A 25,224-nucleotide genomic window follows, 5' to 3' on the forward strand; every position below is an offset into this window, starting at 1 on the left:
AGAGAGAGAGAGAGAGAGAGAGAGAGAGAGAGAGAGAGAGAGAGAGGAATATCTCTCTAAATTGCACTCCAGAGAAAGAAAGGAGACACAGGCAGAAACTGAATGCACTTCACGCTGAAGCTCTTATCGGGTTTCTTTACAATTCTTCTGAGAATTGGTATTCATATGATATGGGGAGGCCTTCTGGTAAATTATTCTTGCACGTATAGATGTTTTTTTATGATAAGTAATCCCTGAAATTACCGTTAGTGTAAACGCATGTCTGTCCTTCTGTCTGCCTCTGTCTCTCTCGCTTCAGCTCCTCTGATTAAGCTCAAATAAAGCAGCCAGCAGTTCTGGGAAGCAGTGGGCAGTGCTCTGCTCTGTGTGGCTGCAGCCAAGTGTCTGCGATAAAACAAACCCGGTTAATGCAAGTCATGTGTGCATTATTGTGCGTCTGTACGCGCTTATTCATTCATTTCTTTGTGCTCACGAGTTTGTGTGTGGCCTCACGTTCACTAGTGCACTATTTCATTTTTAACGCCGCCGGAAGCTGCTGTTATTTTGCTGGTCATCTGTGGTTCATCGTTTTTGTTTTGTTTTCCTGTTATCTTAGATGAGAGGGGGATGAGTTATTGGAGGCATTCCAAGTCTCTTATTTGAAGTTGTTCTGGTCCACCATCTTGAAGGCCCTCTTGAAGATGAAGATCTTAGGATACACAGACATCTTTTACTGGCCGACACGCCCCCCTTATGGCATATCAGTTATTGATTGGCACTGTGCAGCTGATCGGACTGATTCATGGAGTGAAGACAGATAGCAGATTAAAATCAAGTTTTATATATTACTTATCTCTATAAACTACTTAAATATATATACATGTAATTCAGCCGATTGACAGCTGTGATCTCCTGCCGCCGTCATCAGAAACAGATTCATTCATTTGATGCTTCAGAGGAAAGGACTCATTTCTCTACAAACATATTTCCTGGTTTCTTCTCTGCTCGAATGGTTTCCTTGCGTCTTTGTATCTTCAGTAGAAGAAACGTAGATGCAAGGAAAGGATGCAAGTGAGGGAAACAGGGATGCAATTTAGGAGACTTGGACATGCACCCTTGAACTGTTGTGTTATCCATCACCTCAGGGCGGAGTAGTGTCTCTATGCTTGTGTTCAACAGAACAAAGGTGAAACTCTACCATCCCAGGTTTAACAACATAAATGCGCTGACTTGTCAAACAAAGTGTTCAGTATCCTTGCCTAACATGCTCTGCTGTTTCCCCTCAGAGCTGAAGCGCTGTTTCCCTCTAATTTTTGTATGTTTTGATTTATCATTAAAACATTAATTGTAGCACTGGAACAGAAGATGATGTTTCATTAAAAACAGACGAAAAGAAATCCATCTCGATATATTCAGTTACTTCTGCATTTTTGCCCAGATGATAGAATGATATGAGCCCTTTTGTTCTTTCCATTATTAGTCTCAAGTTCTGCTCTTTTTTTGGGGTTGCTCATTTCCCAAACACTGATGCATGGAAAAATAATTACAGATATTGTGTATCAGACAATCAATCAGTGATTGAGTTTCTCTTTGTCTGAAGATTTTGTTTAACAAACACTAAAACCACGACTCTAAATATTATTGTTGCTCAAAGGAAATGGGATAAACTTGCATTTACTGTTTCTTCTTGTCCTCCTTTTCCAACTCTTGTCATATTTAATTACATTGAACTGTGGGCCCACTAGAGGGGGCAGTGGGCACAGTTGATCTTTGGCCTCTGGCTGACCTGTCCTTCTTGGAGGACCGTGGATCTAAAGTGCAACTCTTTCGTACAATGAAAGATTACCTAGATACCTTCTAAATAGTGGAAGGGACTTACTTACACCTGCCAGAATTGTATTCCTTATCATGCCTGGTGCTTTATATTTACTAAATTCCGAGGAAGTGAGTGCCGCCGATGTACTGTAGAGTTGGATGACAGGCTTTTTTATCGGCCGTCGGGACTCTTGCCATCTGCTCTGCCATCTGAAGGCAGGAAACTGGCTGGCTTCATCTTACCTTCTACTATAGACTCCACCAGCCTGTTCTGTACTTCAGCCACAGCAAGAAATAAGCTTCCCAGCATCCTGAAATTCTGCTCTCACTGTAGGCTACAACAAGGCACACTTGGCTTACAGCCCGGACCCTCATGTTCATTTATGATTACAGTCATTTTCATATGGTCAGAGTGAGAGCTGTGTTACTGTCTGATTTAATGTAGAAGACGTGCATTAGTCCTTTTCTCTGGAACCTGATTACCTGCAATTATGAGGCTCATTTAGTGAAAGGAACATTACCATGACAGTAATAGAAAATGTCTTCTGATCTAGCTGTACACCTGGTGTTCCTTGTTGTATGCGCTCAGTCGTCATTCGGAAAGAGCTGGATCCTTTCACCCTGTAAACAAACATCAGCCACACAACTGGCAGGCTGCTTCGCTGGATGTTTGATGGAATAAGTGCATTTTAATCTGTGCGGAGACTTGGCTGTGAAAAGCAGATCTACAGCCAAACAGCATATCAAAAGTTCAAGGGGGGATTTTTTTGTTTCTTCTGTCTTTTTCTTCTCTTTCCCCTGACGGGCTCATTTTTCTTCTCTCAGTAGGACGACTGCTGGTGGTGGTATCATTACACTCCACTACATTACAGAGCACTCTATCATGAGGCTCAATCCAACAGCTTTCACACTCATTGCTGCAGTATCACTGACGGGGCTTCACTGTGCAAAGTCCTGAAAGCTCATGAATTCTGTTTAACAAGTCAACCTTTTGTGTCTGGTGTCTCGCTGTGTGTGCTGCCAATATTTTCAGAGCACCAAACCAGGACAGAAGCTATATGCACACAAAATGCTTTCAAGCCACGACTATCATCAGCCCAGTGAGAACTCGTTTATTTCAGTTTCTGTGTCCTCTGCTCACCCCAGCATCCATTCGAGGTAAACTGGATTTGGGACTCTCCAAGCTTGTAAAACCACCTATTATGTAAGAAGAACAGAGTCTTCTCTTTTCATCCCCCTCTCTCTGTCCCATCTCTTCTTCCTGGCAGTGAAGACTAATGCAGCGTCATCTGCCTGCTGGCAGGACGACCCTCTATCTTCATTATTGCAGTAAGGCCCTTTTTCCTGTCATGTTCTCACTTGTGTGTGTGTGTGTGTGTGTGTGTGTGTGTGTGTGTGTGTGTGTGTCTGCATAATTGACTCACTTCTTCTCATCATAATCAATTCTGAGCATAATCGCTCAGCTCTATTCATATGTGATTCATATAATGATTCATATGTGTAAAAAAGAAGGCAAACAGTTTATATTGATACAGTACCGAGCTGTTGTTGGTTTTCACAAATCTTTCTGCGCATCATTTTAATTATTTTTTTTAATCTATTTATAATCTCGCGGCACAGAAATTGAAAACGATTCAACTGGACTCATTTCAATAATACAGCTTCTTCAGATTTGAAAATAAAAAGCAGATTTGGCCGTAATGCGTAAAAGAAAAATTATGATTTTTTTTGCTGAATCCTCGATTAGCATTTACACCGACCAAAGCATGAAATCACATCATTCCATGATAGCCATTAATATGGCTCTCTGTAAGCCCATGGCTGCTGTTTGATCACAGTAACTTTGATGCTTGGCTCTGAGGGACGTCGGTGTAGCGTATGATCAAACAGCACCACACCAGCAAAGACAGCGCAGACACAAAGCATGTATTCTATTTGGCTCAAATCAAACAGTGCTGAAAATATTGTAACACAATATACAACAAGACAAAAACACTGTGAAATTGCAGAGCAACAGGGAAAGTTCTTCTAACAAAGTTAATTTTTGAATATTCCCAAATATATTTCCACTGCAGGAAAAATCCCCTCATGCCTCAGCAATAACTTTTATTTTTAGGACCTTTCTTGTTTTACAAGACACAGTAGCAGGCGTTAAGGTGAGTGAAACCATAGCAACAAACCGGACAAACGTATGTAAGCGGGCTGTGAGTTCCACTAGCTCAGGGGGGAAGCTATGTGAGCAGACTGCGATGTTTTCTCTGCTATAAAAGCCCTTCCATATGTCTCCATCTCAAACCTACAGGAGCTGATGGACCTCATTTTAAAGAGCTGTTTTCTTAACACAGTCGCAATAGAAAATTGAAGTCTTATCATCTCTGCAGCTGCAGTGAGGTCATCATTTAATTGGTACCTATAGTGAGAGAGCAAGCCCCTGGATTTGGGGTTTCACTCTACTGTACGCATGTTTACAGATCTAGCTTCATGGTTTTTTACAGAGCTCCAGATTAATGCCGGATAAACGTAGGCACTGAATAATGATGAGCCAAGACTCGCATGTTAACATTGTGACTCTGTGTTTCAGTAGGGAGGGGCAGCTATTCTCTGTGTGTGTCTCTTTAAACAAAACAGAATGTGTCTTTATATGGCAGTGCAGCCGTGTGCATATGAACCATCTCGGCGGGAATGTGTTGGCTCATCTCGTTTCTCTCATCCCTTTCCTTCTGGCAGTGGGTAAACTGAAGGACCACACTTGTCACCACAGCATACAGTGAGAAACTGACTATTCAGTAAGACAGTGAAAAGCCTGTGAACCATCACTTTAATGTGATTGCAACAATACAATGGGTGGCATTTTCTCAGTCTCTATCAAAATATAGTCATAACCCTTGCTTGTTATTGGACAATGCCAAACTTATAAATCATACCTTCATGGTGCAATGTGCAACACATGCTACAGTAATATCTTTTTTTATGCTTATAACTGAGGTCAGTTCATGATAAAAGCATTTAGGTCATTTTCATTCCTAATTTACTTTGTGTATTCTGACAAAATGTGCATAATGTCTGTTCCTTTTGGAGTCACAAACCACCTCAAACAGACGAGGGAATTTCATTTGTTTTACGCTATTATTCTCCTCACCGCTAAATGAACAATATTGTTGCTCAGAAGGGATTACGTGCACACGAATCACATCCTCTCTGTCTTTCCATATTTCTGTTTTTATCTCCCCCCCCCCCCTCCCTTTTCAATCCTTTGCAACCAATGTCTGTGATAGCCCAGAGGAACTAAACCCAGCTTATGTCTCTCCCTTGATCTAATATGTATTAGAGGAAGATCTCTTTTGCCTCTGGGGCGTAACTCTGTCATTCCAGCTGTCCTATTCAATCGCATTGTAGTACTTTTAGTCTGCTTGGAATTAATACACATTTCTATACTGCTGGATTAGTGCAGTTCAGTTCAGGATTGTCCCTTTCTTTCAGGTGAGTGCCTGATTTTTCTTCTTTTTTTCATTTGCTTCACTTTTATGTACAGTCCACAAACAGACCCAAAATAATCCAGCCTATATTCATGAAAGATGCAGGATGTGTAGCAGACAGATCCAAAATACAGACCCACTGATGACTCGTGGTGTTCTATTTAGTTCGACTTTGGTATCCAAAGTGTTGGAAGACATTTGAGGAGATGTTTATTTGCTTTTAAAGATTTCTAGTTCATATATTTTTTTGGGTTGGAGAGTTCTCATTTCCTGTCATGTTGGAAGAGAACAAGATCTCTTTCAATGTGCTCCTCTGACAGTATCTGTGTATTTGTATGTGAGAGAGATTCTCAACTTGTGGTTAAGTCAATAGGAGAAGGGTATTTGCTGTGGCACACTGCCCAGACAACTTGGAGATAGAAAACACGGTACGCATGAACACAAATCTCATGCATCACTCCCTCATACAGGTAGCATGTACATGCAAAAGAAGAAGCTGATGACACTGTAAGACACATACCAGCTGCACTACATAAACAAAACTGTTCCAGTGCTTAACTCTTGCCAACAGAGGAGCATTAGGACAGTCTGCAAACCTCCCAGGAAATACAAGCTGCTCCAAACTTTTTCAGTTCGGATTCGATTGTCAAGAAGAGGGACAGGTCAGCATTCCAGCACGGCACAGTCACACACGAAGACAAGAATGTTCATGACGACAACCAAACACACAAACAAACACATTGGTGTTATTGTGGGGAATGTCAAGGATCCCATTTATTTCTGAACATCTAATGCACACATGTGAACAAACACACACAAACAGATACATTATGAGACGCGCAGACACATTCACACTTACATAACGTAGAAGCAGGGCCATTCAAACTGTGGTTGACCACCAGAAGTCCCAACGACTCCAAGTTAAATGTTTTATGAAATATACGGACATGGCACAGGAGATGATTTGATGAACCTGACAAGTCAAAACCCCATTAACCCAGAAACTCTGACGTAATTCTACCTAAAACACTAAAAGTTGAAGGACATGAGAGAAGAGAAACCGCAGTTACAGTTAATGGTTTTTTTAGTTATTTTTTTCTTTTCATTGCACGGTCTGTATCACCGTCTTCAACATTTCACAGCACAAGCTTCAAATACAAACTGGCAGTTTTTGGAGTGAAGTGGAAACCAAGAATGTGTTGCTGAAATAAATATTTCATGAAGTATGAAATGCGAAAAAGGCAATATTTGTGTGCCGAGTATGTGCGCGTGAGAGTGTACAGTGCTATGGGTCATTATGATAATTTCAGGCTGCGGCAAAGTTATTATTTTCTGCTGAAGTGCAGATTCAGACACACACTGGAAGACCAGCATGAGATGTAATATGAAGGCATCTTTTTTCATTACATTCTCAATATGAATAGGAATGCACATGTTCAGCCATGAAGGAAGGTTGAGTGTAAAAACCCAGTAATTTTCTTCAGCCTGTCTGCATCCACAGGAAAACCCAAATGCAATCAACCCAAAACTAAGATCCAATGGCTTTTCTATTTCTGTCAACACATATAAGCAAATATTCATTTCTGTGTCAATCTTGTGACCAAATATAGATATCTCTGACAACTGTGAACACACACACACACACACACACACACACACACACAGACTGACTGACTAGCAGAAGCTACAGCTTTACCTCAGAATCCAGCTGCTTCTTCTACAATATACTTCCTTCTTAGCCACGCTAGCAGCGTGGCGATGTTCTGTTGGTTCAATGCTTTGTTTCATAATGAAATATCTGGATGGAACCTTTGGATTGATTGTATGAATATGTGGTTCAGACATTCATGGTCCCCAGTGGTAACATCCTAATGTCTTTGGGGACTTCAGTTGATGACAGGATACCAATTAAACTGAGAATTATTGTCGATTGATTTGTTGATTCAGCTGCTTTGAGATTACCGCTAAAATAGCAACAGTCTTCCTGTAAATATGATCACATGCTCACCCAAAAAAAAATCATCAGAATCAGTGTTCAAATGCACAACATTACCTTCTGCACATTTAGATTTACCTGACAAGGACCTCTCGTGGCCATGTGAAATATTAGTTTGTCTGATGTGAGCAACAGCAGATGTAGCATGACATCACACTGCTGTAAAACTTTGGAAGGAGGCGGTCGGGGATGGATGGGTCAAAAAAGTGTGTGGTTTTGGCATGTGACTCCACACATTCGGTTTCCTACCAACAGACAACAAGAGTTTCCAGCACGAACTCATTCCCAGGGCGTCAAATATCAACGGCCTTCTCTGATACAGAGATATGAGACGCACCAGGCTTTCAAGTAACTCCGATGTAAAACTCACCTGCGGCAATATTAGACGCTCAGAACAACTGCATCCAGAAGTCAGGTGTAGTGTAAAGAGCGATAAAGTCTGCATGCGGAGGATGTCGGGGTGGATGGGTGGTTCAAACAAACATGGGACTTTCACCCAGTAAACCACTGTTTGTGTATTGTGTCAAACCAAACGTATACTTTAACTTGTTTATATTATGTAAGTACATTATGTATAGTACTTAATTTACAGCATATAACTGAAGTTACATTACAAAAGTATCTCAGCCTAACCACGATCTTTTAGCTTTAGCAAGTCGATTTGTTGTCTAAACCTATAAGTGACGCCAAGGGGCACCCAGTGTGTTGAGAAGTGTGGGAAAAGGTCCTGATAGCATCTGTATATGACGAGTTGGTGGTTTCTTTTTTACAAAACCAACTCAAGTCGATCATCTTTGACAACCATGGAGACGAGGTGGTGATAGCTCATATTAAACATTTTCATGACAGTCATTTGATTCATTTTTTGAAGTTACTGGAGACAGATGTCGTTGATATGAGCATCAGATCAGAAATCATTCATATTGGTCTTTTTGGAAGGAAATGACAAACATATTTTGTTATTTTGTTCTTAAGACTTGTAGCCCCACTAGTGGTATGAATCTATGGTTACTGTTTATTAATATAAATCCAGTAGTTTAGTTTTCTTCTATTGAATGAGCATTACACCCTCATATGCTAGATATTTTTAGTTCCTCTTCCTACACATTATGCACATATAATGAACACTGATAATGAGCTCTATCTGCTGAATCTGTTCCTTAAGCTTAGGTTTATGTGATGTAGTGAGTGTGTGCTCTATATATGTGTGTATGACTGAAAGCCTTGAGGAGAAAATTCACAGGAGAATGCAGAATGGGGAATACATGCATGCACACATGGATACAAAAACATGTAAATGTGAGAATAAATACACACACACCCAAAGGAATCTCTGCCAACGTGTGATTAGATACGCATCTTTTCATGCAATCTGGAGTGAGCAGCAGGATCCTGGCAAGTAATATTAGTTCTGCATAATCATTTTGTTAAAGATCTTCCATCTTATTTTGGATTCTGTTTCCATTCATAAGAGTTGGATGCTTCCGTGTCGCTGTGGATATATTTGTGTGCATTTGAGCGTCCCTGCCAGAAATGTGATCTACGCATACCTCGGGGAATGTGTATTCTGGTGACAGAGAAAGTGGCTAATTTGAGCACATGTTGTCATGATGTCAAACAAGTAAAAGAAAATAACAGTTTTACCCCAAAAATAGCCTCATCAAAGTGATTTCACTCCCCGTCTGTTCTCCCAAGTCCTTTTTATCTAATCAAAAACATTTTCCCGTTATTGGGAGCATCAAGAGCACAAAAACGTGAGCTTTTATCTTGGTTGCCACATTCTTTTTAGTTATATTTGTGAATTTTAAGTCAACCCCGTAAAACATTCAAACCAAGTAAGACCTTGAACTGCTCGTGAACTGGAAGAATTTGCTATTCTTCAAAGGGAAAAAGTGGCAATATAGAACACCCGAGTGGCCTCTGATGAATGTTTAATATGAGCACTTTCTAATGGTGCATTAAACATATGGGCTACAGTATGAGTCACCGCAGCATGACCACTTTGCACCAAAGGGCGTTTGCTGCAGTGAACTAATGGATGGCTGCACAGCATTGATCAAATGCAAATTGATCATTTTTAAATAAATGTAATCTTCCCTGCATGCTGGCAGTAACAAGTGATTAATGCTTAAAAGTAAATTCACTGCAATATTTCCTTGGGATTCACATTGTCACTTTATCTCATGGAAATTAGTATAGCACTTCTGTATTATTCTTATAGAGCTGTAATAGCAACATAGAGTTTTTGATTCTACTCCAACAAAGGATAGCATTATTGTCACGATCAGGCTTTGTCTTTTCTGCCTTTTCCTGCCGGATTTTCCCCCTTGTCTTTTGTCTTGTCCCTGGATTCCCTGTTTGTTTTTGGTTATCATTAAAACCTTTTTCACTACACCTGACTGTCTGCGTTTGAGTCCTCACCATGCCCCGTGACAATTATAATAAAGCGCCACATTAATGGACGTTACATTCAGCTCTTGCCTTTGAGTGATTAAACGTGAGTTCTTTTTGTCCTTGTACTGGTTGCAAATAGAAATGGAAACCAAGGCACTTTATCTGCATTATTGATAGTCAATCAAAGTATTGATAGCCAACAGAAAGAAACACTAGCCTAAATAATCTGTGAACACTTGGAAAATCACTCATTTGCGTTCTGAAAGCCTGAACCCAGAGACTGAATCTCGGAGCAAAGTATTTTCGGTTTGTGCATTAATAAAAAAGCTTATGCAATTAGCATACCCCCCCTTCTCCATCCCGCGATAACACTCGCGGGCTGCGCGCCCAGTCACGCACATACGCGCGCTCGTGCCTCCAGTCTTCCTGCCAAAGCCCGTAGTCGCGTTGTCCCACACAGCACGAGCAAACGGTTGTCGTTTTCAGCACGGGACTGATCCTGCACCCTCTTACTGCAATATGGCGACAGAGGTATGAAAACAAGCTCTTCCACTGCCTTTCTCTTTCAGGAATGTATAAACAAAGCCGACAGATTATTCTGTACCTCCGTTTGTTATTTTTCCTTTTTCTAAATGCAGGTTGAGAAACGCAGTCTTGTAAACTGAATGTCTTGCTTGTTGTGCCTCTAATTCATGTGTTTTATTGTGATGAATGTTGAATCTTAATTCAATCAAATCGGCCGACTGGACCTGGCTTATTGCGAATTTGAAGTGGTATAGCAGAGAGTAATCCCGTTATCTTCACGTGTGGAAATATTTTTCATCCAGGAGCTTCAATTTCACTTACTTTCATCTGACTTTATGAGCTCTGTAACTACAGGCAGATATCCTCAGAGTTTATTTTTCTTTTGTACCACACAAAGTGCTTTTTTAAAATGCATTTTCTAGTAAGAAACAAAATCGATGTCATTAATGTGGAGAATATCCAGTACAGGCGCAAAGCCTTGAAGCCTGACGAGAGTGATGATGATGGTGATGATGGAGCAGTCAGCACCATGGACAGGGAAAGTCTCTCCCTCTGTCGTTCCCTCTGTCATACTTTTAAATTAGCTTGACAAGGCTTTGTCCTTGTGTTTTAAATGAGCCCCATAGTGAATCAGCACTCAATACTCGGCTCTCTTCATGCCTGTATTAAATGCAATCAACATGATTGGCAACTTACAGCATAAGCAGAAGATGCACCAGAAGAGAATTCCATGACAGGAGTGGTCTTGTTTAGGCAGTGTCACATAGTCAAACTAGTTACTCCAAACAGCACCAAGAGTGTTTGCTGGTGTATTTTTAGCCTCAGTAATGCCTGGTAGCTCTCAGGCCAGCACTTTTCCTCCCCCTCTGTGTCCTTGGTGATGTCACCATAATGCTGGAGACATAGCTGCCTTAGTTATCATAATTTTAATCTCACTAGAGAAGACAGCCATTACTTTGCAAGTTGGAGCCACCTTACACTCGTGCAAGCAATATGTGCAGGCATGAGTGTAAGTTTGTGTGTTCATATGTATTTGGATACATCTGAAAGCATCCAATTTATAAGAGGGGGTGAATTTGAAGTTCAAGATTAATGCTGCTGCAGGTAAAGGTGCAGAGGACGGTAAAATGGGCATGATTTATGATTGTGTTTTTTTTTTGTTTTTTTTTCTGAGCCTGCAAGACATCGACAGAGTGACCCTGATCTCCTTTGGTGGTGTGCCAGCATCCCTGTCCAAGCTCCATCAATTACACACATACACGTGCACAAAAATGCATGTGCGTGCAGCCAGGGCAGGTTTTATGTCCATGGTCCATCAATTATCTATGGAATATTAACTGTAAAGAGGCTGCTGCAGCAGCTGAGCAGCACAGTTTACTTCCTCTCCTTGATTTATCCACCTCCACCGCCTCTCTCTCTCTTTCTCTGTCTCATATCATATTAGAACTATGACATTTATTGTATTCCAAGTCAGAAAATGAATACGCTAAGCGACTGAGTAACACTCAGCTAATACTGCAGACCAGACTGTTTGTGCTGCATGGACGATCTCTGGATCCATTAAGTCCACTACTGCCAGATCCTCCTCTCAGTCTGTATGCTAGCCCTGGCTCCAGTGTTGCACTGTTGACGAATAATGTGTCGAAGCACAGCAATCATCTCAGGGGCTGGAACAGGCTCAGCTCTCCACTGGAACAATGCTCCACCTTTATCCAAAAGAGATATCCTCTTCCAGCTTTGGCCTCACAGACACTGATCCTCCACGTAGATGTCATGGAAATTTGACTGTTTTGTCAACACTGTCTAAACTTCAATGATTTATAGACCTCTGGCTAGCCCAGCTTGGCAGCGACTATGAAAAATGTTACTCCCAATGGCAGAAAACTAGTTATGAAGAGATGAAAAGCGAAGACTGAAAGTAAGAAAAATGCTGAAAGGGCTGTGAAGCTCTGAGTGTATTTACTGCGCATGCTGTAATTGTGTGTGTGCCCGTTGCATCGTCTGCCCACTGGCAGCACTCACCCGTGCTGGGTGTGCTCCTTGAGTCGGAGTGACTACTCAAGAAACATGTCATGGTAATGAAAGAAACAGACCCACAGATCCAAGCTGGAGGAAATGCGTAATGGGAGGATATCAGAGTAGGAATGACACAGAAAATATGTAAAAAATGGGAATCTTTTTATTTATTTGTTGGTCATGAGAGGTCATTGATACATCATGTGTCATGTTTTACTTCTGGTATTAATTGAAGTAGGGTAGTTTGGTTCTTCACCTTTTATTTGTCTGGTCAGCCAGTGACTATTCGGATAATGTTCTGTACTTTTCTGTTTTGTTTCTATATTTTGTTTGCTTAATGTAATATGTTTTAATAAGCCTCTTAACTGGTGATAACGTTCCCTCTTTAACTCATTTTCACTGTGTTCTATCAATGTGCAAACAAAAATCGAACATAAAGTAAACCCTGTGTGAGTGGAAGCAGAAGTCAGACAGTGCCGCATGAGGCAGAGCAGACATTTTAACATCACCGTCTGCTTGTGTACTATATTTAGACACAGTAATAGACTGGATTTGAACCCCGATCACCCACGCAGGAAAGTAAACATCAGCGCTCTGCCAGCAGAAAACATTTATCTTAAAGGCTAAAATGGACACAGACAAGACCGCTCTGCCACTAACATCAACACCACGTGACAAACGAAATATTTGATGAAGTCCTCTATTATCAAAGCAGAAAGAGCACTTTGGCAGTTGTAAATAACTTGTTAGAGGGTACAAGCTCAGTCTGTAAGATGTGTCAGTTTTGACCTTTAACCACAACGTCCCCATTCGATCAATCAGTTTAAACTCTGGACCAAAAGTCCACTGAAATCAGGGGAGTGGACATCCTCAGGGATCGCATGTTTGGACAAATAACTCGACTCAGTGTTTGGCTGCCACAGAGACACATGACTCCTGCTTGCTTTGCTCAGCTGTGAGCTACATGTAGCACAGAGATGCAAGACAGAGGTCAGGAGGTCAACAACAAGCCAAAACACACCGCGATGTCCCACTGGCCTGAATGCAGTGCATGTGACACTCCGATACCTCTGAACTGGACTATAGCAACGAAAGCACCGGCATCCTTTCTTGTTATCTTTCATTATCTCGTTCTTCCATTACTTTTTTACATTTTTCTTTCCTCTACCTTTCATTGCATTGTCCTTATTTATGTCCTTATCTATCATACTTATCACCACTTTCCTTCATTGGTTACTTCCATATATCCTCCCCTCCATTTTCCCTTCTTTTTTATTTATTTAACCAACCTGAAAGCATGTAAATACACACAACTTGATTAAAATCGGGCAGCAAACTCAACTCTTAATTCAGATACTTGAGTATTTTTGACTGCTAATACTGTATGTATTAGAAGTATATTTGTTTAACCTACTCAAGTACAGTTTGAATGCAGGACCTCTACTTTTGAAAGAATATTGTTCCCTGTCGTATTGCTTGCACACATACTTTCATGTATATAATGTATACACACATGCATACAGTCACCTACACACATTGTCACAGTGACGAACAAAGAACCTTTATAATCTTAATGAATCTAACTCTCGGCCAACTGACTCTCGGATAAATGTTTCTCGATCGTGATAATTCCTTCTATTAATAGAGTGACTTGTTGTTCATCGTGATGGCACAAAGATAGCCGGGGAGGGGCAGTGTTAAAGAGACGGAGAAGGCAAAAAGAAGGATATTAAAAGCTCTGGCAGGCAGAACGATCTAGTGGCTGTGAGGTGATTTTAGCTTTTGGCTGACAAAAATAGCAGCTTGGATGCTATTCTTGGTTGTGAGTGATATTCCCTGTATAGAGATGAAAGGCAGCCACTGTACTCTGCCTTCTTACTTGGAAATGACTCTCTCGGGCTCATACATGCAGAGACTCTGCTTGCTTTCAATTAGAACACTGCAGAAGCTAGCCAAACTATCCATGAAATTATGTTTAGTGAATAAAATAAGGTTGAACACGAGAAATATGTCGTTTTCATTTCATGGCTCTCAAATGATAGTGGTAATGGTAAATGATAGCTCTCAAATGATAGTGTGCCTCTCTTTCTGTTTCTCACTATATTTTCTCTCTCCCTCCCTTTACACTCCTACTGTATCTCTAATTGCCATCCTCTTGAGGGGAGCAATTTAGATCAGCAGGGGGCAAGTTACACTGGCCCACTTGCATGCTGCTGTAGTCTACTCAGGGGACTAACTGTTTAGGTGTAAACCACACCACTCACAAGAACACCAAAGTGCTGTAAAGGGGTGTCTTTCAAAGTGTTCATTATTACTGGGCTTATTGATGCTGGAGGGATGCAGTGAGAGCGCTAACTACGCCTGCACTGCTGTTGATTCTCTAACAGAGTACCATTCTCTCACCGTGTAGCCCTGTTGAACCTGTGTTGCCAGTTAAAAATACAACTCAGATCGAGCCGGTAATATTTGATAACTTATAGTAAAATGGTTTCGGGTCAGACTGGAATTTTCCGTAAGGAAATTTGTATCTGTTGTGGAGCACTAGATCTACGAAACACTAAATCAAAGAGACCTGCTACTCTATGAAGTCATGCATATGAATGTATGTTGGACCACATATTTAACGTGTGCTTTTCCTCTGTTGTGTAACTGCTCAGTTTCACAACCTTCAGGAGCTGAGGCACAGTGCATCGCTGGTCACAAAGGTGTTTGTACAGAGAGACTACAGCGAAGGAACCATCTGCCGCTTCCAGACCAAGTTCCCCTCAGACCTGGACAACAGGGTGAGCACAAATACAAACACACACACTCACATATACACATCCAGGCAAATGTGATATGTTGACAAAATCCCAACTCACCTGACACCAACACAGGACGAGTGATGGCTCAATATAGGTAACACGATTGCTACAATGGTGCTCCCTGGATGAAAGAACACATGTGAATGATGGATGTGGACTTGTGCATTAAGTTACTTGTAGGTAAATTCACTCTGTCTTTCCTCTCCATACGCAAATGGATACAAACTTTTGTGGCATGACCTCTCATATCCTGCAGTTGTATCGCAGAATAAGTAAGCATTACAACTTTATTAAAAGTCTTCTGTAAGTGCTCAGAAGCAATAAATAATGAGCCCTAGAGCTTTTATTTCCTCTCTACTACTTTGGGAACTGCGAGAGAATTCACTCTGTATTTGCTTTCTGTATTAGCATCTGCAAATTATCATTGCAGATGTGTCTAGCAATCAGCATTTGAAGCAGGCAGTCCCCACACACAGAGCCAGAAAGAAACATGAACACAAAGAGAAACACAGAGAACCATTAATACACATTTTGAACATAAATATTCTCTGTCAGATGCTCAAACCACTACCCATTGCTGTCACGCGTATGAGTCATTTTCCATTTTAGCCTCAAGTTTCTTCTTCAAGAGCGAGAGGTGTGTTAATAAATGGTTTGACAAAGTAGGAGTACTTTGGGTTGAGCAGAATGCAGCTGGTATGTTTGGCGGGCTGTTTTATAGCTGAACAGCTTGCTCCCACAGTTATGCCAGAACACTTTTCACTCTCGCGCTCCTTATGGTCTGTGCATGCCTCCATATCTTTACCTGGATCTTTGTTTGTGTTTGTAAGTAGATTGAGCGAACCTTGCTCGAGGAGACAGTGAAGACGCTGAACTCTTACTATGTGGAGGCCGAAAGAATTGGAGGTCAGTCGTACCTGGAAGGATGTCTGGCTTGTGCAACAGCTTATATTGTCTTCCTCTGCATGGAGACGCGCTATGAGAAGGTAAACAACAAAATGGTGATTTTTTTGTTTTTTTTGTGTTTTTGTATGGTTACTCAGTGTTTTCTTCTTTACGACAAAAATTATATAGAAAACTTAGTCATCATTTTAGAGGCCACAGTCTTATTACTCAGTCTGTTAAGACAACTTTGACACTATATGATTTACAGAGCAAGCCTGATGAAGCCTTAAGGGGAAAAAACAATGTTTCCACGGTAGACTTGTGATGTATAGAAAAAAGATACTAAATATCAATTAATCCTTTTTCTGACCCGCGTATCCTGTCGAGGGTTGCAGGGGGCTATAGAGTCTATCCTAGCTCGTATTGGGCGAGAGGCAGAGAAGACCCTGGACATGTCGCTAGTCTTTCACAGAACTAATAAATAAAGACAAACAAGCATTCACACCCACAGACACAATTTACCAATCCTTCCATATCCTGGACATTTCCATGTGAGGGCAAACCGGAACACCAAGAAACGCACGCAGGCTTTGGGAGAACACACAAACTCCACACAGAAAGGCTCGACAAATATTTAAATGATTTTAATATTGAAATATTAAAGATATCAAGGTAATTTAATGGATCTGGATCCTCTTAGCGTGCGTCGTTGTAGGGATATTTCAGCTCAACCACTATTCATGAACTGTACAGCTGGTTATTATACACTCCACTGCCCATCCTCAATTTATTGTCCATTTTTATGGAAGCCTGCTCTCTCTAGAACCCATAAACATTAAATTGTGTGTTCTAATGCACTATGGCTCTCTGAGGTCAGAACACATAGTTATTTACACCCACTGACACAAGTAGCACAGCCAAAAGAACAGAAGATAAGATCTGATTCTCTCTTGCACAATTTTCGACTCAGCTGTGCGTCCACTAGCTTTTACAACCAGATATTAAGCCCACACCTGCGTGCCGGTGAGCAAGGCATAGCACGCAAACTGTAACATGAATTTACCTTCAGCAAAACCAAGGTGTCCATCTTGAGAAAGGGCAGGTGATTAAACCTCTGTGTGGCTGTGTTGCAGCTTGTCACTACCTGAGATGGAACAAGAGCATGCACATCGCAATCACATACAGTGAGTTTGATTAATCCTCTTGTGACTGTGTGGGTACCTGCCAGAGTTTTTGAAACTAGCGTGGCATGAAGTCCCAGCATGCCTCTATGTTCTGATCTCTGTCACCCACAGCATTCATCTCCCTAGTCTTGTTGCGTTTTGAAAGCTTTTTTTTTTCTAATCAAAGCAGTACAGGGGTACTGCCAGGGAGCTTGACCGAGAAGCACAAAAGGACTTGCTGCTGTGTTGAAGCCATGCACAAACGGCCCGGTCTGGGGCTCCTTTCATCTCCCTGTCAGCTGGGTGCTGCTCCATTGAGTCGCTCAGATGCTATCAACCCCACAGGAGGGTTGTTTATTTACTTGTTTAACTTGATCATCTTGGCTGGATGATGACGAACGGTGATCAAATGTACCCACCCAAGTTGATGCTGTTTGTGTAGGTACGTGTGTGTGTGTGTGTGCTGATAAAGAGGCCACACACCAGTAAGCCTGGATCAGTGAGCAGATTCACTGGAGCTCCCAATGCTTACATCTCACCCTATCAAAGGACACTGATTGCGCCCAGCAAGTCAAAACAGATACATGTGCGCACAAGCATTTATAAAACTTCCCTCACGCATACTATGTGCCCTCCATCTCCTATTTTTTTGTTCTTCTATTATTCACAAGAATGTGCCTGCACATATGGGACTCACTCAGACACATGTATACACACATAATTCCCTTTATATTGCACTTGGTGACGTAAACAACTTTCATTGTAGCAGAGGAATAAACACTGGTTGGCATGTGTGTGAAACAGACTGTGACACCTTTGCTTCTTAGGCGATATACACACACTCACATAGCTTTTTCCTGAAGGGCTGTCACAGACATGCCAGTACAGCAGCGGCACAGCTTGTATACTTGACTGTCATATTGTTGCACTGAAGAGGATTGAGCTGCCCTGAGAGCTCGCTCGCAGTGAAAGGATTGGCCTTTTCCTTGGACCACAATGACCCCATTAGTCAGCCCTCTGTGTGTCTCTTATTCTTCTCTTTGATGGAGTTTATAACAAAAGACACCGTTTGTATTGTGTTTGTGGAGATACAGTCATTGTTCCAAGACGAATATTGATTGCTTTCTGCTTAGGTACACTTGACATAGATCTGACTGATATAAAGCAGGTCAATGGAGCGAACCACCGCCTTTTGATGGCTTCTTATGGCTTTTCACTGAGGGATTGTTGAGGTCTTGTTTGCTCCCCGATTGTAACAGCATCCAGACATTTTATTGGAAAAGGCTCTTCTCCTTCCTCTTCTTCCAGTGGGAGGAAGAGGTATTCATCTGTGGTTTAGTCTCCACTAGCAGGGGTCACTATATTAGCAGCTGTGCCTGCAGCTGTAACAGGCCTTTGACATCCCAGAGGAGCGCTGCTCAGTGTGTTGTTCAGTCTCTATTGTTTTAATCTCTCAAGGCTGAGTGCTGCACTGACCTTTAGTTAACTTACAAAAGGGGAAGTGAATCTGTCATGTTTAATAAATCAGATGCAAAGGTGTTACATCTCAATACAGCAAACTTCAAAGGATAATTGTAGCTTGAAACTTGGATCTTATCTTTGTAGTTATAACAATTAATTGATAAAAATAAGTCTGGCACAAGTGGTCAGACAATCAGTCAGGTTTAAAAAAAAAGCCAGACTCTCAGATGTAGCTATGGCTAAATATTTGCTTTGTTTCTAGCTGAACTGGACTCGCCATACTCCCATACCTCAACAATTAACGAATGTGCTAAAGCTACAAAAATAAGACCAATGTTGTCCCCCCCACCCCTTTTAATACACAGTAGAATATACAGTATGTAATGCTGTGATTCTTTTTTTTTAATTCTTTAAGTGATACAAATGTGTGTTGTTTTAGTACAGACAGACTAAAGATTGCGCCTCCTTTTTGGAGTGGTGACAGCTCCCTCTGTGTACATGAGGCCCAGTGAAGCGTGGTTTAGCTGATTGACATGGTTAGGCAGAGGCATGGCACATCAGCATTGTCGATGTCCACAGAAGCATAGCTGAGGCTGAATAAACTGCTCAAATGATGACGCTTTAGTTAATATCTATCCATTTAGCATCAGCAGCATCAGTCAGCAGTCATTTGGTTGCCATCAGCAGCACCATGGGACGACATCACGGTGCTTAAACACGCTTCTAGTTTTCAGGGCAAACTGGAGTGCATTTGTAATGCGTGGGAGAACGTATACAGGCATGCTTGTTTGAATTTGTGTGCCAAGGCATTGCCTGAATTCAATGCTGAGCTTCACTCCATCGCTGCTTTGTGGTTTTTAGCACATTTGATGCAATACTCACTTGCAAAGCTGAGAAATAACTCCAGTGCCAATGCAATCCAAATAAACTGTCCACCTCAAATTTTAGATTGTTTCCAAATTGCCCCGACAGTTAACCAAGGCATGACATTTAGCCTGAGAGAGCCATCTTTGGAATAAGGAACTAAAGCCTCCAAATGGAAAACTCCAGAAAGAGAAAAGCCCATGCTCGTCAATTTTAGTAATTCAATGCATACAGCCTTGCTTGACATGAGTGGATTGGAACTATGTATAAAAATAACTGTCGTACTTAGAGCATAATGGAATTACTTTGAGTTTAGATTATAATGTTCAGGAAAAATAAAGATGGGCAATGACTCGAGAGAGTCAGTATCAAATGACGTATATGCTTACTATGCACAGAAGAATTTCAAACTCATTTCTTCCATTTTTCATTTTTTCCACCCAAGACAACAGAAGAGGAGGTTAAGTTGCTGTAGCCCTTGTTTAGCCTATTTTAGGTTATTACATGTAATGCAAAGTGCACTTTGTAAAGCAATATGAAGTTAATAGATCCCCAGTTGGAATGTCTTTTCAGATTATTTTCTGCTAGATCACATGTTCTGCTTGTGTTTTTAGGTTTTCATTATGCCTCCAATGGTTTTTATCAAATCTGGATTATCTCCAAATGTACCTCTGTACTTTTCTAACCCCTCCCGGCCCCCCTGTTTTACTCCAGGTGCTGAAGAAGATATCAGGCTACATCCAGGAGCAGAATGAGAAGATCTACACTCCGAGAGGTCTGCTGCTCACAGACCCCGTAGAGAGAGGAATGAGGGTTGTATCCTTAACTCATCTGCTGCTATAAGTGTGTAAGAAATAGATAAAGGATAAAGGATAGTTAGGCATATAAAATACTGAGAGGAGGTGGCCGTAGTTTAGAGGATGCAGAAACCAGGCTTCACCAGTCAGAATCACTGGAACTTTTAGAAACATCTGGCTGAATAAATGACTACAACCTCTTCCTCATGTATTACCATCAAGATACCCTTGAATCAGGCACTTAAACTCCAGCTGCTGCAGAGGAGCTGTTCAATGGCCAACTGTCATTCCCAGAAGGAATTCTGAAGCAGGACAAGGCAGGAAAATACATGCATGATCCGTAAAAAAGAAACAGGGTGATATAATATATCAGCAGATGAAGGTGTGTATGCACTTGTTTGCAAAGGCCTTGTTCTGTTTTTTTTTCATTCCAAAATAAGGTGCTCTGTCACAGTCTAGCCAGAAGAGGCCAGATATATGTCTCTCCTTGTCCGTCGGAGTGATCCCAGCACAGTTCCTCATGTAGTTAAAAGGCAGAGGGAGAGAGAGAATGTGTCCAGTAGACCATCACACAGATCTGGCGCAAAGAACAAGCTCCAAGCAAAAAGAAGATGCAATTGTATTCGGAGCACCTCGGAGACAAGACTGAGACAGGGGATGAGCGGAAACCTGTGATGCAGAGGGAGGAAACAGCAGCAGCGGCAGCAGACGCAGTGACTTCTTGTGTGTTTTTGTTTTATTTTGCTCATTCATGCCAGTCACTGATCTCTCCAAGTAGGAAAATCTCATGAGTACATCTCATCCGAGATCAGTTGTTTAGGCTGCGCACACCTCAGATTAACATGACAACACTCTGGGATGAAAAATGAAATGTGAGCAGTACAGAAACTGGTTGGTTTGAAAGTCTTGCAGTCTTTGAAAGTCTAGCTTTAAGCCTATAAGTGAGCAGAGGGTTTGGATATGACAGGATCCAGACTGTTGTCAGGGATTGTGGAATTGTATCTGCCAGCACTTTCTTAACCCTGTGTCTTAATATTCTCTCTGTCATGATGATCCTTGACATTCTCCGTGTCCTCAGCTGGAGATCAGTGTGTTTGAAGACCGGGGCTCAGGCAGCTCCAGTCCCAGCAGCAGCATGTCGTCGGCAGGCAGCGGCGCTCGGTGACTGGAGGGGCAGCGCCAGGCTTACGGGTACAACCACAGGGGCAGCGGGACGCTTACCAACATCCGCATGCTGAAACATGAGAGCACCAGGTTCTAAGACAAGTGGACGGCAAAAAGGCAAGGAGGTGATCCACAGCATTCACACTCTCCCTGCTGCGGCTTACGACGTACCACCTCGAGAACAGGAGCTGGCTTACACAAACACACTGGATAACAGAATAAGCAACAGAACCCACACATAGACAGCAGTCACATGTAAAAGCCAGAGTGTCTGTGAGGGAATATATTTCACTCTCCAACAGCTATCCAAACCAAAATAATCACGATTTATTTTGTTCCTACTTTTCTGTTCACCTTGTCTCTCACTCCATCAAGTCTGTTGTTTCCATGAGTCACAGCATTTCCGTCCTATGGCTGATTCATTAGGCTTACCTTTGTTTTCAGGGCAGTCACTGTCACTATGTCTATCTGCTGACGCATTGGCAGGCTATAGTCTTGAAGGAGGAAGACACCCAGCCTCCTGGGAGACCCAATGTTCTCAGGTCTTGCTGAATGATTGCATTTATGTCAGGCGGTTGGGGTAAAGCCGCTTTGAATGCTGGCAAATTGGGCCCGCTGTGGGACCGCTCAGTTCTATGCTCTGTTCACATGCATTTGGCTTCAATATCAAACAGCTAACAGAGAGCACCTTGGATGATTTATCCTTCTCATTCACAGCACTGGATATTAGTGATCCACATCACAGCTGTAGGTCACACTCCTACACACACACACACACAAATGTACAGAACCGTGCCAAGTATACAGACATTCACATACAGACACTAGCAACACTATGCACACACATGCATATATATACACACACCAGTGGCTAGTGGCCATGTATTCCTGCACACAGATTCTGGCAGACGTGGAGTTGGAGTCGACCTAGCCAAACAATATTCTCTGTGGTCTCAGCTCATTGGGAATGCAAGCAAACATGTACATGTATCCAGTGTGTTGTGAATGTGTCTGTGCCATCAATCCCTGTCTTTCCTAGTGTGAGATGAGAGCTTGCTAATCATTAAGGGAGACATCAAAAAGCATGTGTCAGTGTCCAAAATGAGAACTGAACACACTGACACATTTGGTTTCGGGGAAAGAAAATTGTGTGTGTTGTTATCTCTTCAGCTGTTTAATGAATGTTACCAGTATGACTGTTAAAGACTGGTGTGTGTAGGAGAATACCTCAATTAGACATCAAGAAATAGACATCTAGAACATAGTTTTTATTTGACATGCACACAATAGGATTGGGAAATACAGGAAGATGTTGCAGAAGAAGATTTTATATTTCAAATGTCTCTATCATCAATGTCTCTCATCATCCTCATTTGTCAGTTTTGTATCATCAGAAATTTAAGGGGTGACTTTTCATGACATTTTGTCAGTGAAACACAGTTGTAGCTCCCTCTAGGGTCAGACTGAGGAAGTTCTGAACATCTGAAAGTAAAATCATTAGAAATGCTGAATGTAAAGACAAAGATAACAGACTAATATCATTTCTAGCTCCTTAGTGAAACCTTATATTCATCTAAAACTACTTATTCACATTATCGCACTGCCCTGCAGGTTCCTTTCTAGTACGATGTCTTGAGTAAACTCTCAAGACAATGCAGCCTGAGGAGCATAAATTCTGTCTCTCTTTGTGTTAAAAACAGTGCATCCTGTCTGGCTTCTGTGTGTGTGGAGGCACAGGACACAAAAGATGATCGTTATGTTGGAAAAATGTAGAAGCCAGTCGACAGCACTCACACACATACACACACACACACACACACACACAAAACGTCTAACCAAAGACGGGAACTGAAAAGCTAAATCCCTGTTTTAGTGTCTGCATTTTTTTTTTCTGTTCCCACAGTTTCTGTCTCCTTCTTTATTTTTCCAAATTCAGTTTTGTTTTCTTTCAACTCGCGTCATAACATGATCTCTAAATCAACTCTGGGAGTGTAGCCCTTTGCCTCTTCTTTAGCCACAGTTAGCGTTGCGCCAAACCCTCAGCAGAGCCTCTGCCTTGCAACTAGCCATAGTTTAATTTCAACTCGAGTTTTTAGTTCCTGGATGTTAGAGAGGAACTGACAAAGACCACAGCAGTTGAGTTTAGTTGTGCTTGTGTTCAGCCTCCTGTTCTTTTTGATGCCTTCATGTTTCATCCCAGTGGAAATGGATACCCAACCTGGAGCTGATGGACTGACCAGTTATAATAAACTGACTCAACACTGCCAATTAGCGGATAAAGGAGCTCATTGGACAATGTATAAAGAAAAAGAAACAATGAGTGTGTACAGGTGAAGAATTGCACTGTACATGCTTGTCAATTACTCATGCTGAGATTGTGAAGTGTAAAGAAGAAGATGGAAATGCCATAATGCTATTTAATTTCAAATCGTCACTGTTGCCCAATTTTATTCCCTAAATACATTTTTAATGTTTTGATATCCTCTATATTTTGGGCATCATGTGACAGAGCAGCTAAAGCATATCGTCTGTACAGCTGTGAGTTGCTGTTTATCTTCTGTAAAATGAAGATAATGTTTAATTCTGTCCTAAATAATGGTGATAATGTAGCTTATGATATTGTCAGTAATCAGAACAATGTCAGTTGTTATTGTGGAGGTAAACAGAGGGGTGATGATGATGATGCTCAGGGGGAAAGTTTGGAATGTGCCAAATCCAAAGGTTAAAGGTCTTAAGGGATACGTTCACATTTTTACCCAAGCTAACGGCTCGAATGTTGGCACAGTTGGTGTGAACTCCAAATATACATTGAAAGAGGAGGTACAATAACAGAAGGAATGTTTACAACGAATAACTCTTTCAAAGGCTCTTTAAATGAATATATGGGTGTGTGAGTAGTTTACTGTCGATGAACTAAAAACAAATCTGAATCTATCGTTCACGGCCAAGGTGAAAAAGAAGCACTGTGTGACAAGTTATTAGGCGTTATGTAGCTTGTTCTTTTAAGAACGACTTCTTTGATTAATGATGACAACCAAGGGAGTGAAGATTAAGACATAAAATGTATTCTTGTAAAAAAAGATGTGAATTGAGATATTTGTGTACTATCACAGAGAAGATTAAACGTTGGGTCCTTGAGCCTCTATCATGCTGACTGTTAAGATAACCTCTGTGCCAACAGTTTAGAGGAGAGGCGGACACATAAAACTTGTTGGCCAACTGATGATGTATAGTCCATTTCTGTATGTAAATTCCCACATTTCCTATATTTATCTTGTACTGTATTTGAGAGTGCAGCAAGTCCGTTCAGACTTGTGGAGTCATCAGTACTGTATGTATGTTATGCTGTTGTAAGTGAGGGATCATGCACAGTGCAATATGATGTCTTCCTAAAAATGTAAATGATGATGTTGCTTTAAGTCCTTGGGGAGACAAAAGCTGCATTGATGTTAGATGCTGCATGATGTGTCTGTAAACAAAGCGAGTGCCAGATGACAAGAAGTGAAATCCCTAATCAACAAAGTCCCTCGGTTGTGCTGCTAAGAGAGAGGAATTTATATCTTATCTTGATGCTATTTATGTGTTTACATCAGATAATTCATATATTATTGAATTGGATTTATGTATTTTTGTTTTCTCAAAGCTGATTATTATTCAGAGGCTGTGGAGAGGAGTTTCACTTGCCTCCAAGAGATGAATAAAGTGTAATGAAGTTGGTGGAAAGAGAATTATTGTGACTGCCGGCGGCTGTTGGTATCTAACAATGTTCATCTCATAGTGTTTAGAAACTCGCTCAATGCTGTGTCTCTGCTCTGAGTTCATGTGAGGCAACGCTACGTCTCTCTCTCTCTCTCTCTCTCTCTCTCTCTCTCTCTCTCTCTCTCT

The 25,224-nt window shown here is 41.4% G+C and overlaps 1 protein-coding gene across 1 annotated transcript; it reads left to right on the forward strand.

The window, feature by feature from the left end:
* The first annotated feature begins 10,085 nt into the window (after positions 1–10,085).
* Positions 10,086–25,056, forward strand: golga7bb (golgin A7 family, member Bb). The gene is made up of 5 exons (XM_031839137.1): positions 10,086–10,191; positions 14,859–14,984; positions 15,839–15,991; positions 20,093–20,194; positions 21,254–25,056. The coding sequence occupies exons 1-5, from the start codon at positions 10,180–10,182 to the stop codon at positions 21,338–21,340; spliced, it is 480 nt and encodes a 159-aa protein (XP_031694997.1). The 5' UTR covers positions 10,086–10,179; the 3' UTR covers positions 21,341–25,056.
* The last annotated feature ends 168 nt before the right edge of the window (positions 25,057–25,224 follow it).

Source organism: Anarrhichthys ocellatus, unplaced genomic scaffold, assembly GCF_004355925.1.
Source record: "Anarrhichthys ocellatus isolate YVR2014 unplaced genomic scaffold, GSC_Weel_1.0 scaffold3, whole genome shotgun sequence".
In the NCBI taxonomy this organism is placed as follows: Eukaryota; Metazoa; Chordata; class Actinopteri; order Perciformes; family Anarhichadidae; genus Anarrhichthys; species Anarrhichthys ocellatus.

Excerpts from the sequence above, each read along its gene's own strand:
- golga7bb (XM_031839137.1), top strand. Across the intron at positions 14,985-15,838 it reads CCTCAGACCTGGACAACAGG|ATTGAGCGAACCTTGCTCGA; the intron begins GTGAGCACAAAT and ends GTTTGTAAGTAG. Across the intron at positions 15,992-20,092 it reads TGGAGACGCGCTATGAGAAG|GTGCTGAAGAAGATATCAGG; the intron begins GTAAACAACAAA and ends GTTTTACTCCAG.